The sequence below is a fragment of the Rhinopithecus bieti genome, unplaced genomic scaffold, assembly GCF_001698545.2.
Source record: "Rhinopithecus bieti isolate Rb0 unplaced genomic scaffold, ASM169854v2 scaffold_76074, whole genome shotgun sequence".
Taxonomy (NCBI): Eukaryota; Metazoa; Chordata; class Mammalia; order Primates; family Cercopithecidae; genus Rhinopithecus; species Rhinopithecus bieti.
Genome location: NW_016828659.1, coordinates 731,439 through 746,878, shown reverse-complemented (window position 1 = coordinate 746,878; position 15,440 = coordinate 731,439). Strand labels below are relative to the sequence as shown.

Below are 15,440 nucleotides of genomic sequence, written 5' to 3'. Positions count from 1 at the left end.
TGAAGTCATTATTGACTGGTTGGCATTATGAAGCAGTTCAGAGAAGTAAAGTTAGATCAGTCTGCACCCAAATACCAGGCGCACCATCTCCCGAGCTGGTGACTAGAACTGCGGTTTTCAAGTCCGTTTCCTCATTGTGGAATGGAGATAACGATGCCTTCCTTGCAGGGTCCTTGTGAGGCTGAAATAAAATAAAGACTTCATAGGAACACATGCCATGTGCTCACTTAATGCTAGCTCTCTTTCCTGATTGTGGCAGTGACTGTATTTTCCAGCTAAAATTGTGACATGTGTTCTGAGAGGTGTAAGTATTATATATAACTACCCATATGTATTTATGGGTAAAGGGGCACAGAACTTTAAATATTGAGACCATCCTGGAAATTCTAGGACATATGATTGCATAATTTGTAATGCCTGATACAGGCCTAGCCTCATAGTTGACAGCTGATGAATGCTGAAATATTTCTTTATCATAAGGAGAAAAAAAAACCTCAATGACCTTTTACAGCGATGTTGATTGCAGGGCTTATTGCTAATGCTCTTTTTTTTTTTTTTTTTTTTTATCTCACTATGCAAAATAATACAGGTCTGTGTAAGAGGAAGACTTAAGATGCTTTGACTTAATCGTATCTGTTTGTCACAAGCGATATACTGCCTTCTGATTTTAGGATGTAACCATCCAGAAAGGCAGAAGAAAGGGACATTTTCAGTTCTAAACAGGAATCCGAATATCAACGTCCTGACCATCTACATAAACTAGAGAAAGGGCACTCCTTTAGATTGGTGAAGCGGGCTCCTTGGGAGATCCCCACATCAACACTGAGTTTGGTTTGTCCGGCGCGCCCTCTCCCCAAGGACTGAGTGGGCCATCCGGGTAACCTAGGGAGGAGATTTCAGATGCCAGGAGTATAGTTCCCACCCATCCTAATTTTCACAGGGTACGCTCATTTTTTTCTTTTTTTTTCCTTGGAAGTACTGATAGGTATTCTGCAAGATGACTATTGAGAACCAAACACTGTTTGGCTTGTAAAAATCTAATGACTCGGTATCCAGAGGGATGTTGCTTTCAGGGCAGGGAGACACTGGACACCAAGAAGAAAGCCAGCTTGGGCCCCTAAACCATCGTGGATGTCTAAACCATCTTCTGGTAACTCTCTGGATGAAAAGAAATGATGAACTTCACTTCTGTGATTTGGTAGATGTGGATTTTGGTACTTCAAAATTTGTGTTTGAGTCTCTGTGGTGTTCTTTGTAGCCCAGATGCTAGGGTATGATGTTTCTTTCTGGGGTGATTCCAGAAATGTTACTCTCCGTGGCTGTGTGTACAATGTCTATTTAGAAAAGAAGACTGGCATTTGCATCTTCTCTCAAATTCTTTAAGTTTATCTCACTGAACTTTGGAGTGGACAAAATATTCAATATCTTTTATCAAGTGAAAAAATGTCGATTTTCGAGAGTATTCCTTTAGGTTCTTGTGTATGTCTGTTTGTGCTTTCTTGGTGGCAGAAACTCAGAAAACTCTAGAGCTCAAATTTCAGCATATTCAATTTTTTGTTAATGTGTCTACAGCTTGTTAATAAAAGCTTACTTAATGAAAGCCAACATCACCACCACTTGAATCATTTTTGCAGCCAGAAGAGTGTACTTAAATAATTGTGTATTCAGACTTCACTTTAGTAAATTTCAATAAATAGCTTCCCATAGGAGAGGTTTCTTCTGTTGAATCTGTAGAAGTTGACGATGGTACAAGCACCAGCTTTCTCAGGCAGCTTTTCTAAACACCTGCAGGGTGGAAAAGAGATCCTCCTCTCAAAATATTGAATATTGCCGGCATGACCACTCTTGTCGCTGGTGCCTGCTATTTTCCATCTTGTCTGGGTTGCAGGTTTCTTCACAGTGATGGGACACTGAAGTGCAATGGGATGAAAGCGTGCCTGTGGCATTTTTACCCTAGCTGTGGGGAAATGACCACCATCCTGTGTCCATGACACTCTTCCTCCTCAGGACTTTTAACCTAGGCTTCAGAAGCCATCACTGGGGCCAGTCCTGGCATTTATAATGGGGGTAGGGACAATTTCCAGGAAAAGTTTCTGTATCAAGGACATCTCAGTTCTACAGCAGAGGAATCTTTGAAATTACCTGCAAACCATCTTTTTGCAAGTGCAACCAACTTTATTTCTGTTTTTCTTAATTCCAAAAATGCTTTATTTCCAGAATGTTAATATTTAGTTAGCAGTAGGCTCTCGGTTTCCCAACCCCTCAGCCTTTTCAAAGGGTATAATAACAAATGTGTAAATGTACTAGGGGATCCCTGTGATTTATGGAAGCTTTATATTGAATAGTTTTGAAGAGGAAAGGCCTTTTGGTAATAATATTCATTTTTTGACTCTTCCGTAATATGCAACCTGAGGGTGGGGGTGGGGGGACATGGAGAAATGCCATTCTCCTACCTAGCACAAACTGTATACGCCTGTTTTACAGGGAAGTCACGGGCTCCTAAGCATTCAGTTTAAAAATGAGCAGAATTAGATGGGTACCCTTCATTGGCCCTTCATGGCTAGGAGAGGAATGGGAGAGGGAATGTAACTCATTTTGGCTTCAGTCCTTACACTTTCAAGAGACAACCCTACTCCATACTCCATTTTTTTTTAAAAGCTTTCTGTAATGGTTAGTGAAATTTACATTTCAGCTCTTGCCTACAACAGTTTTCTGCCTTATTTTCTCTTCCCAGCCCTTTGTGCTGCCTCCTCGACAACCTGCTCGTAGGTATTACAATTGGCCTCAGAAATTGCAGTGCTTCCCTTTTGTTCAGCTGATTGGCTTGGTAGGTTGTATCTGCAAATTTGAGAGCAGAATGTTTTATTTTTTACAGCATCTAAACAATAATGTAACCACATCACGGCGTTCTTAGTCACATCATTGACCTCCTCCAGCAGTTTATCCCCCTACAACACTTGAATACATTAATATCACTGTCTGTAGCATTTTAATTTAATTAGAGCTGCGGTTATAATCCTCTTGGGAAAATCGTTATCCCGCCCTACACACACACACACACACACACACACACACACACACACACACACACTCCCCGTAATGTTAAAAGAAAGTACCTCTGGTTTTCATCTGTCTGACAGTTTGCTTTAGAGGTGGGTGAACTGTAAGCTGGGACTCTCACCACCACCCCCTCTTTTGTTGGGGTCGGACCAGAGAAGCAGTTGTAAGAGTAAAGAGGTTCCCTTTATTTGGGAAATTAGATGTTAGTGTCCTTAAGCTTCTCTGTCTATATGTCTCCATCTGAGATAGTGGTATTTGCTTAATTTTTCCAATTGTTGATAGTCTGCTGATGTGCCAGGGTAGATGTTAAGTGCACGGTTATTGCAATAGAGTAAAAAATGAGGACTGCGAGAGTCACCCTAGAGATTCACAAAAAGAGAGACAAAAGCAGTCTTTGTAGTGTGGGATTCCTAAGAGTGTATTATGTTCTCCTTGGAACAGAGCCCCCTCACTGTACAGCATCCTCTTGGGGTCCCCGAGTGCTCTGCAGCCACTGAGCCCAGAGTTACCTTAGGTGTGCCATGGCTGCTAGAAGAGTGCTTGGGGCCCTAGAAGCACATTTTGCATTTGTCCCATCTTGGTCAAGGTAACCTCTCTTGTTGCTGACAAGTCTCTTCATTGAGCCTTTGACAAAGAGCTAATGGTGTGGAAAACTGTCCTCCAGCTGAGTAGAAACCATCATCAGGAACGTGAGGCGATCAGTGGGCCACAGTCTCTTCCTCTCTGACCTTCCTTTTGTAAGTTTTCATCATGAAGTAGCGGTTGTTTCCATCTAAAATTGTTTGGACGGGGTTTGCGGGGGATGGCGTCAGATCCCAGAACAGGTGCAGAAGTGTGCTGATTCAGCATAAGGTAAGGGAAACCTGTAGAAGAGAAAGCACACCAAAGGGTTGCTTTTAAAGAGAGCACAGTGAAAGGAAGGTCCAAAGCCACGATAATTTAGTAAATCACAGTATATACTTTCAGGGTAATAGCTAGTCAGACTCTTTTGTCAGTTGGCTGGAGATGGAGTTCCCAAGAAATGAAGTCCAGTCAGCATGGAGGGCTGGGTTTCTCCCAGCTTGCCTTGGTGGAGTTGGGGGAGGCGGGGATGAGGTGGCCTCACTCTCCTGGACTAGCCAGAGTGTCTTGTGAGTTTCTCTTTGCTTCAAGGGAAACAAGAGTCATTGAATTTCGAAATGCTGGCTTGTTTTTTTCTTGCACTCGTGCAGCACCATTTGAAGACCCTTTGGCTGCCCGATGTTTTCTTCACCAAGTTTCACTTCTGCAAAAACCCTCACAAAACAGAAAGTTATTTCCGAGAATAAAGTTAACGGTAGATATCTAGACATATAGTGGGATTTGGGAGGGTGGTGTCAGACAAGAGTTGCAGAATATGGAGAATTTGTTAAATTCGAAAAACAAGACTTTGAAATGCTCAGAAGCCCACCTCACCTTTAAAAACCTCTGAACAGATTTTATGTTTCCTTTATGTGTGGGTTATTACTGGTTTTTTTTTCGCTTTGTTCATCCCAAACCACCCCAAACCAAACACCAAAAAAAGTGTGACCCATCCTTAAGTTATAAGTTTCTCAAAATACGTGTGATGCTTGCTAAAGTTCAAGAAAAGTACAGTTGAAAGTTTTGCCTCTGGGTGACTTTTTACAGGATATCTTAATTGACACAGAAATGAAACCTGGGATATATGTGCCTGCCCTTCATTAAGAAATTCACCAAGAAACTGCAGGATGTATGTTTAAACAGAAATATTCCTACTGCCCTAGTTGCTTCTGATAGGTGCCTTAGGGAAGGTAGAGCAATTCCATTCGGAAATTGTAACAATATGTATATATTCATTTAAAATCAGAACTTCCTACCGCAACCGCCAAACTTTCTAGGCTATGAGCAGAGAAGCTTTAATTTGGTTATAGGCTGAGGACTCCACCACTTCCCTTTGCACATTTGATGAGATGTAAAATGTTAAAGAAGTATCTTTCCAAAACGTAAACACTGCCTTCCCTTTACTTTAACGTATGATTTTCTTTTGCTCCTGAGTTTTATTTTCATAACGGCATTTTACTCGTCTTTCCACCGTATTTTTGGATGCTGTGTGTTCCATTTCACATTGCCCAGTTAAACCACAGACACTCCTAGAGTTGTGTGTATGTATGGACTGCAAGTCAACCTAGTTGGTATGCTTATCTAAGATACAAATTGCACTGCTGTTCTGCGGAACCCAGTAGTCGGTTTCTTGCCATTATTTGCAGTATTTTAACTTAAAACTCACAGTAATCCTTCTCACCCCGTCTAGTGTGTTTTAATTGATCTAGCAAACACTGCTTGTTTGAATTCAAATGGAGAACCCACCGAAGCTGTCCCCTACCCTTTGATAGTTGATAAGGGGTCAAACAGTACTTCTTTTCTTTTTTTTGAGACGGAGTCTTGCTCTGCCGCCCAGGCTGGAGTGCAGTGGCCGGATCTCAGCTCACTGCAAGCTCCGCCTCCCGGGTTCACGCCATTCTCCTGTCTCAGCCTCCCGAGTAGCTGGGACTACAGGCGTCCGCCTGGTCGCCCGGCTAGTTTTTTGTAGTTTTAGTAGAGACGGGGTTTCACCATGTTAGCCAGGATGGTCTCGATCTCCTGACCTCGTGATCCGCCCGTCTCGGCCTCCCAAAGTGCTGGGATTACAGGCTTGAGCCACCGCGCCCGGCCACAGTACTTCTTTTAAATTCAGATACTTCTTTGAATGAACTATGAAATACTTCAGAGGGAAAGGAAATACCGATTCTGAGACGGAGAATGAAGGAACAAAGAGATACTCATTACTGTTGCAGATAATTCCTTGCCATGAAGGAAACAATTAGATGTTGGATATTTTTGGTTGTGTTTGTTGTATAGCAAGATAGGTGGACAACAGAAAAATCTTCCTCGTGGATTTAAATTCTAAATCTAGAACTTATCTTTGAAGCTGTCACTTTACTCGTTCAGCTCACTCTCTGTGGAATGAATCTAGAATCATACTTTGATTAGAAGCTGGGGATATTGCTACAGAAGAGAAAACGTGGCTTCGATATAATGATGGCATTAATTATGCGACTTGGGCAAGTCATTTTTTAGAAAGTTGTCTTTGAGCCATTCTCTTGGACATATTTTTTTGTTCCCTTTTGTCCCTCCTTTTTACTTGTACAAACCACAAGGTGTACACCTATTGACCTGAGTCCAAAGTAAAGGCTGTTTTCAAAGATGGCAGAGTTTTGTTATATAGCCCCAATGCTAGGCATCTGAAAGACAACTGTATACAGTGTCTCTACAGAGAGAGTAAGCCGGATTGCTTGGGAAGCTGGTACTGCCCATGCCCCACCTCCCTTTTGCTCCCCATCCCCAGATGGTCTTGCACCTCCATTCCAAGCTTTCATTGTCTCTCTCCCCCTCCCCTCTTCCTGCCCTTATTTTTAACAGCAGGAACGAATTTCATATACACCTCCAGAGAGCCCAGTGCCGAGTTACGCTTCCTCGACGCCACTTCATGTTCCAGTGCCTCGAGCGCTCAGGATGGAGGAAGACTCAGTCCGCCTGCCTGCGCACCTGCGTGAGTGTTCGTGACCCGAGAGGGACAGACGATCGATGGCATGGGGCGGGGGTGGCAGGCAGTGGACTCCAGGCCAGAGAGTAGCAAGCTCTGAGGTGGTTTTCACAGGACTTCGCCACGCTGCTTTGGAATCTTTCACACCCCCTGCCCCCAAATACCTTTGAAAAGTTTGAGGTTGCTGTTCCTTGTTTCTCAGTGTATTCATTTCTTCCCTGACTAGGACATGTTAAAAAAACAAGAAACCTGGATGCATGCAGTATATGGCAGAGCCAACTAAATCTCCTAGTAGACAAGATGATTTGTGTGTATGCAAAGTTTATCTGTATTCTCAAATTCACGCTTACTCATCTTTAATATTTTCTTTGGTCCTAAATTTTGCTCAGTTTGTGAGTCAGACTCACTCCTGCTTTGTGTTTAAGCTGTGCGCTGTTCTTTCTTTCCAGGGCCCTCCTTCCCCTCCCTGTCTGTGCTGGCTACTTTTCTTCCCTTCGTTTTCTAGGCCTGCCGTAGATCCTTTCTCTTACCTCCTTTCCTTCTCCTCCACTCTCTCTTGCTTCTCTTGTGCTTGCTTTGCCTCAGCAGCTGCAGTCTGTAGTGGTTCCACCTTTCTCTCCCAAATCATCTCTACCCCTTGGCCTACCACTTCCCCATCTCAGTCCTCAGCTGCAACTTGGCAGAGATTTGGGGCCCACACACCTGTGCTGCTGATACTGGCCTCCAAAGCCGTTGACACCTGCTGTGTCCTTTTTGTCTGCCTTTCTCATACTACCGCCCAACTCAGGTGATAAAACAGGATTGGGGCGGCTGGAGAGATGAATCACCTGATTCCCACCCTCTTCACAGTGTCCAAGAAAATGCCAGCTTCTCTGCCTTGAATGTTATCCTGAGGGCACAAGACTTGGTTATAGAGGACACTTGGGGTCACCGTGGCCCTTCCAGTGACTTCAGTGGTGGCACAGTCTTGTTCACCATCTCTCTCCAGCATGGTGATGCTCCCAAGTTCTTCTTCTCCTGTTCCACCCTCCTCAGAAGGTTGCTTTCTGAATGCAGAGAACAATAGGAGACAGAGGATGCAGGTTCTTCCTTTCTCTCTCTGATAATTCAGGGAATTAGATGACCATGATACTGGGGCTCCTGGGGGAACACTGCTGGCTTATGCCTTCTGCCCCACAGTGCAGACGGTTGCTGGGATGTTTGCAAGGAGTTGGGTGCATGAGAATCCTTTCCCTCCTGCGTCTTGCTGCGTCCATCAGTATTTACGAAGTTGCTGCCTACTATGGTCAAGACATTCCTGCTTCATTTGGGCAGGGAAGTAAAGGACACAGCCCTACTCTACTATATTTTCCTCTACTTTTAAGGAGGTTGGAACTGTAAAGGTGCCAGGGGCATGGCTGGGAACATCAGTGTCCTTAGAAACTGGAATGTTACGGCACCATGGGAGCAGACACAACTGGAAAAGAAACAGCAGCCAAGTGATAGGAAATTTTCCTCCAGAAGTCATCCTGTGACCGATATATTCACTTCAGAAATATTCGCCTCAGGATGGAACATACTCATGCCATGCAGGCAGAACACTTCTGCTACCTAATTCATTCATTTATTCATCTCGCAAATAGTTATTGATTGCCTCTGCTGTGCCCGGCACTCTTCTGTGTCCTGGGGGTGCAGAAATGAACAAAGCAGAAAAAACTCCTCTGCTCTTGTGGAACTTAAATTCTAGCACAGAGAAAAAAAAAAGTTTCAAACACTCATCACAAACAGGCGGAGATTTCTTTCATAACGTTTCATTTTTACATTTTGCAACATCCCCCAAGGAGGCCTTTGCTCCTGGTTCACTTCTGGATGCCTTGACATATGGAAGCTCCTGAACTACCTTCCACGAGATGTTATCCTGACAAAACAAACAAGCAAGCAAACAAACACACCGAACTGGAGGTCAGGAGATCTTAACTTTTACCTAGTTCTGCTGTTTGACTGTGGTTAATTTAACTCAGTTCTCCTAGCATACAATACTGTGTGTGGACAGGAAAATGTTTCATAGCCTTCCTAACTTTCAAATATTATGATTCTCATCTGAGGCATCATTCTCCTTGCTTTGAATTGTTTCTTCCTTACTAACACTTGCATTTTTTTCTGGAGTAGACAGTTTCCTTATTGAGCCGTGTCTGTGCTGCTTACCAGCATTTTGGTAGCGCCTTCTGTGTGCCAAGCACACAACCATGATAGCTAATATTTATCACGGGATTACCCTGTAGCAGACACTATGTGAAGTCCTTTACAGGAATTCTTTTAATTCATTCTCACAATACCTGTAAGGTAGGTCTTCTTTCTATCTGCATGTCACACATAAGGGCTTAGACAATTTAAGTGATTTTTCAAGGTCAATCACAGAACCAGTAAGAGAATAGAGTCAAGACTCAAACTCAGTTCTGACTGACTCCAGAGCCCAGGATCTTATATCCACTATACCACCATAAAGTATGTGTTTAGTAAATATTTTTTGGATGGATGGATGGATGAATTCAGGGTTGACACTTAGCCAGTGTTCACTGATGTGGCTGTAGCATTGGTTTATGGCTGGAATCTATTCTAATTGCTGTCCTGTCTGTTCTATCTGTTGTTGAATGGTTTGCATATCATCCTTCGAAGCATGGATAGATTCCCACGTAGACAGCTATAACATCTAGAACTGTGGCACCTTCCTGGAAACCTTGCCATTTCATCAGTAGTTAGACTGTGGATTCAGGTGATGGTAAAGATTTTGCCTGAATGCCTACTCTGTGGCAGTCTAACTTTATATACCTCTCCTTGGTCATCTGCATGAGACCTATTGTTGACACCATTGGTTCTGACGTCTGTATTGAATCCTCTGAAAGTGGAGCTTCCCAGGCTCTTGCTGTTTGCCCTCGGCTGGGACTTTCCGAATGGGGCTGAGCTTCTGTCCTCCCGCTCCTGTTCTAGGATTCCGCTGCTTGTCCTCCTGTTTGAGAGGAGCACATAGCCCCTACGATGACTGAAGCTGTGCCACACACTTGAAGATGCATCCCAGCTGAGTTTCCAAACCTAAAAGAAAATAAATATCCTAACCAGGGAATTGGGTTATTGCTGTTTTAATCTGGGATTCCAGACAATTCCCAGTGGAATGCTCATGGAAAGTACGGGGAAGAATCTCAAAGCCAAGACAACAGCGGGACATTTATGGTATTGCTAAGTCGGAGGCACTTTTAGCTGCTTATTTTAAAGAGACACTCATCAGATTGGTATGCCTCGAAGTGGGTTCTTTTCACCATTTTCCATTGATTACCAGATAAATCCTCTCCCTTAATTCTTCCTTTCTCTTCTTTCATTCTTAAATAACATATATTCTTGGGAGTTGGGGTTAAGGGGAGCAGAGATCATAATATCTAAGGTTCTCATACAGAGAGTTTCTCACCATTTTATTCTGCAAAAACAGAGCTAGACCCAAACTGAAGACACAGCATGACAAATTAGCAAGTTATTGAGAAGTTATTGAGAAGTAGAGAGTGATGCCTTTTCCTTTTATTTGCCAGTGATAAAAGCAAAGTGATAAATGGAGTAAAGTGTTAAGTGCTGATTAGGGAGGACTTGAAAAGGACTGGCAAAGCAGCCTGGGCAGAGTGCAAGAGGAGAGCCCAGGGAGGAAAGGCCAGACCTGTGCCATCCTGCTCTGACTCACTGCCCAGATTACCAGGACAGTGCCCTTCAACCGTCCTACAGCAGAACTCCCCTGCTCACCGGGAGAGCAAACACAAGTATGTTTGTTGAGAGGATAGAAAGGGCATCATTTTTGCTTCTTCTTCCTCTTCTTCCATAAAGGATACTGAATTTTTTTTGAAACTTGAGGGTAGAAGAGCTGAAGTACAATTACAGTAGACAGGTGGGAAAAAAAAAAAAAAACAACAAGTTCCATTCTTTAAAGGAACATAAGCCTTTTATCGTAGCTTGAAAACACTTGAAAGACCAAGGACCCCCAAGGGTGCCCAGGCAAGATCACTCTTGACTCTACGCAGAGAAGGGCTGCTCCTGGGAGCGAAGGATACCTTTGTCCAGTTCTCACCAGGGGACTTGTAGTCTTGCAAGGGAGGGACGTTTTCTGATTTGTCTACCCAAAGGCCATCCTTTTCTAAACTCATGGGGGAGTGACTGCTGAAGGGGGCAGTTAAAGCACGTCACGAGGTTCTGCCAGCCTGCTGATTGGCAGAGGCTTACCTTATGAAACACTGTGCCTCCGACAGTGATGCTCAGGCCCAGCCTTACGATAATAATATAAGTATAGTTCAGATTGATGGGGCAGAATTTAAATAATTAAATGTTTTTATTTTAAATTTCTGTTAAATATGATCATTTCACATTTAGTTGACATTGTGCCATTTGCCTGCAGACTTTGCATTTTGCAGTGTCCATTTGGCCTTCTAAAATCCCTGTGAATGATATTTAAAAATCGGAACCTAGGACTCATTCATCATATTTAATAGGGTTAGGGTTTATGATGTTGCGGGTTAATAAATAGCCATAATAGCCGCTCGGCGTTTTCTGGAGTCAGAACACCAGAAATAGTCCCTTGGCTCTCTTTCTTTTCCTTGTGAATCTTTCAAAATTCTTACATTACTACTCCTGCTTGTGTGTGTTTAATAATTTAATTTAATGCCTTCCTTTGGAAACGTTACCTCGCTGCTCACCCACTCGGCTGTTTTGCCTTCTCAGCAGAGTAACTGAGTTTAAGACAGCCACGTGACAGGCAAAGCTATATTAGAACCAGCATAGTGAGAAGGCATGCAGTGCCTCTCTTTTCTAATTGGGCAGAGCAACAATTTTATATGCTTTCACATTATGTTTGTTCCCAAAAAAAGGCAAAATTGGGAGCTGAACATGATCATCGTTATTATTTTATATTTTTATACATAACAAGATGCGCTCATACTTATTGTCTCATTTAATTGTGCAACAGTCCTTGAAGTAGGTACTATTCATTCTGTTTGATGAGCTGACCGTGGCTCCGATAGGTCAACTGGATTGTCCAGGTTCACACAGCATGTGAAAGGCTGAATGTGATTTCTACTTCTTGAAACCACCTTTCAGCTTTTTTTTTTTAGGAGAAAACATAACGTCAGAATTTCATGGACTTGAAAGGAGAGGCACCGCTGACCAGTGAAGTCTGGGCGGCCACAGGTGCAGGGACTGGGACAGGTGTGGTTCTAGTGATGCCACCTGATCACGAAGTCGTGCTGAATCCGCAGCAGACTGGCTTCTCCCTCTCAACAGGATGAGGGAGAGGCATCAGGATAACAGCCTGTCCCTGTGGATAGTTTATGCTGGTTTTGTTCACCAGTCCTGCTGCCTCCCGCTGTTTGTTCTCTCGTGAGCTCAGGTTAGAGCTGAATTTCTCCCTGCAACCTGAATGCCAGAGCTGGTCCTGTAAGCCCTGATGGGCCAGCTCTGAGAGTGGGCTCAATCCAGTACCCAATTCCCCAGCATTCTGCCAGGGGTGCCCTTCTAGGAGGATGGTCCCGCTGCTTTTGGAAGTCTCCAAACAAAAAACCATGGTAATAGACAGGGCTTGGGTCCAGATAGATGTGAATGGACTTGAATTTCAGGGTCGACTCTTTCAATTAGAGATGATTTAACCTCTCTAAGACTCAAGTTTCTAATGACACCTGCTAATGAGGGTTTCTTAGACATCTCAGAGCTCATTTATGTGTAGGACCTGGCACAGTGCCTGGCCTGCAGTGGCCAGGTAGCTCACCAAAGCTCCATTTCCGTTTCCAGTTACAGTGACTAGCCTGTTGAGGAGGTGGCTTCCCCATGCAGGAGCCAAGGGAAGCAGCTTGCATGTCATTGTCCGTGTGTTTCATTAAAGAAAGGACCTAGGGTTCTGTCTGTGTGGTATTGAGACTAATTTTCCTAAGTCACGATGGAAATAAGCTTTGCTTTCAAACAATCCCTTGTGATTTCCAGGGGCTCAGCTTTGCTCTAGGGCACTCCATCCCAGGACCTTTTCCTACCCACACATCTCTCCCTCAGTCTGGAACTTTCTTCCCGGTCTTGCCTGAATCTGCGAGTCTCCTTCTTCAGCCTTCCCTGCTCTTCTAATACCTATCAAGTCCTCCCCTGTCCTTTGCTATCACATCAGCGTTCCAAAAATGGCCTCTCCTCACAGCTGCCCGTGACGTGCAGTGATATCACCAGCAGAGTTGAGACAAGGACAAGGAGAAGAGATTTAATTCTCTGTCAGTGTCTTACAAAGCAGTAATGACTTCTAACAAAGCCAACCAGCCACTAGCATTTTATACTTTGTTCCCCCTTAAGCCTTCTTTTGGGTGCCTTCACTTTTTACATTCAAATGCTTGAAGGCTTTCTACTTTCCCCACGGCACATGTGGCTATACAAGGGCCCTGGTTAGCTGCTTCAAACAGCTTGAAGAGCAAAAACAGCCCGCGGCAGAACAGTCAGGATGCTTTGGAAGGGAAATTTCCTTTTTGGGTTTGCTGTCTGAAAGAATTTCCGATGCAGGCAGACGTTAATTCCTAGCTCCATGCTTCCTGATAAGGAAGCAGCTTCAATAAATGCAGCTATTTATAGATGTCTTTTTTTTTTAAGAAAAAAAAATATATAACCAGAGGTTTACTGACCTTTTCTTTCACTTCACATTTCATGCAGTGAGCTCTGTGTACATTTAAGGCAGTTCCTCCAGTGTCAGCTCTGACAAAGTGGCCCTGGTTTCGCTGTGGGGGATGGGGAGGGGAGGATGAAGATGGCACGGCCCCTCATTAGTGTCACCCTTTTAGCTCTCCCTTTTCTTCGGAGTTCTGAAATAGATGTTTGGAAACTGTTGACAATGGGTTGTCCCTACCTGGTGCTCTGCATTATTTATGTGAGCCCAGAGATGCCCAGCTCTATTCTAGACTCAACACTGAAAGGTTATAGCAGACTAAGAGAGCCCTTTGAAAAATAAAAGACGATGAGAACCAGTCCGTTTTATGAGACTTGAACAACAACAGGAAATCAGAAACTTTATTTCCATTTCTTCTTTTTTTCTGTCTATTGCTTCCTCTTGGATTTTCCCATCCCTCAATACCTCTGTGGTCTTTCTCTTGTCTTGATGGGTTTCCGCAGATTGAGGAGTTCCTGTCCATGAGCTCCACTCCATGGTCACCCTTACATGTATCTACCTGATACTTTCTGGCAGGTATGATAAAGGTTCACTGTGATGTTGGCTTGAACTGTGCTTCTCTAAGTTACTTCTCCCCTCCTCTTATTATCAGAAAGCATTGGTTGAGCTGAGTATATACAAATACAGTAGTTTCCATTCTCAAATAACTGGTATTTTCTCCCATTTTGCTTCATGCATGAGTTACACCGCATCAGTAATTCAGACTTTTGGTGTTTCTGGCAGGATGACCTTGATAGCTTCATCAGAGGTAAACGTTAGCAGGGACCTTTAGATGTTGCTGCTTTCGCTGTTGCCATGGGTGGATTCTGATTTTCAGTTGCCTGTACCATGTGTGAGTGTTTTGTGGTTCATTTTTCTGATCTCTTCTGAAGGAGAGGTAGAGCAGGACTTGAGAGAGTTAAACTGGCCCTGGCTCTGGCCACATGCTGACTGTAAATGCCCAAGTATAATTAGTCATGCTGCCCCAGTATTTACTGCCTCCATCTTGGGTGGGTGGACAAAACTCCATTCTTTCAACATTGGTCTCCATTTCTGCTTCCAGCAGATCATGGATACCAGTAGCTCTCAAATGGGGCTGTCAGATTCCAGTTGTAGAAATGCAGACTGTGGGTACAGATAATGGATAAAGAGCTGTAGATGTGGGGTGGATGAGGATTGGATACCTAGAAAGGAAAGTGGACTGCACAGGGCTGTGCAGGGAATACCTTATTTTACCAGGTCAGCTGAGGCTAAATTCTCAACTTTTGGGGTGGGGGTACTAACCGAAATGATTCACTGAGGAGGGTGGAAGTTTGTAAGGGAAGATATAACAATTCTTTTTTAAAAGCACCTAGAACAAGTTTTAGGGTGTTGAATAGCACCATCTTAAAAATTATAGGGGTATCTAGCAATTTATGGAGCTCTGCTTGAGAAGTATCATTGTTAGGATTTTATTACCCATTTGTTTTCCAGAAATAGCTCATCTTTGCAAACGAGCTTTTAGTTTTTTGGTCATTGCACCCTACCTGCCAGCTCACAGGAGCCCATGTTTCTCCTTAGGAGCCACTCTGAGGTCAACTATGTTTAAAATCATAAAGCCACTTTAGAGAATCTCTATGGCATTGTTGTGTGGAATAAGAAATAATGATCACTACTACTATTATATGTATATATATAAAAGTATGTGTGTGTGTGTATATATATATAAAAGTATATATGTGTATATATGCTTCATATATGTTATCCTGAATAACAACAAACACTGCACAGTAGATACGATACCTGAGGCTCTGTAGTGGTAAACCGCTTGCCCGAGGTCACACAAAGAGAAAGTGGAGGAGCCCCAGTCTGAATCCACATCTAATTCCAAAACCCAGACTTTTCTTTTCCACTTCACCCTATTACTCTTTAAAAGTCTGAGGAGCAAATGAAAGTTGTTTCATTCTGTCTGTTGGTTAGAAGGAGAATATCCAAGCTAGCAGGCTGATTTTTTTTTTCAATTTTTAAGCATAATACAAATTACTGACAAGAGGGCCCAGATGGATAAAATCAGAGCTATAAACCAAATTATCTTTTGAACTTGAAGGAAGATAAATTTCTGTATCCAATCCAGTATGCACACTGTTATCTGTCAGATATTCT

General features: G+C 43.3%; 1 protein-coding gene across 3 annotated transcripts in view; it reads left to right on the top strand.

Annotated features, from left to right (window-relative positions):
• ETV6 (ETS variant transcription factor 6) overlaps positions 1-15,440 on the top strand; it is a 253,423-nt gene that overhangs the window by 99,016 nt on the left and 138,967 nt on the right. The window contains exons 1-2 of one of the 3 annotated variants that reach the window (XM_017864557.1): positions 76-304; positions 6,499-6,628. In XM_017864557.1, the coding sequence (XP_017720046.1) occupies positions 6,592-6,628 (37 nt within the window). In that variant the 5' untranslated portion in view covers positions 76-304; positions 6,499-6,591. Of the gene's footprint in view, positions 1-75; positions 305-6,498; positions 6,629-15,440 lie in introns of those variants that run through there. The other 2 variants (XM_017864555.1, XM_017864556.1) reach the window with 2 other exon arrangements.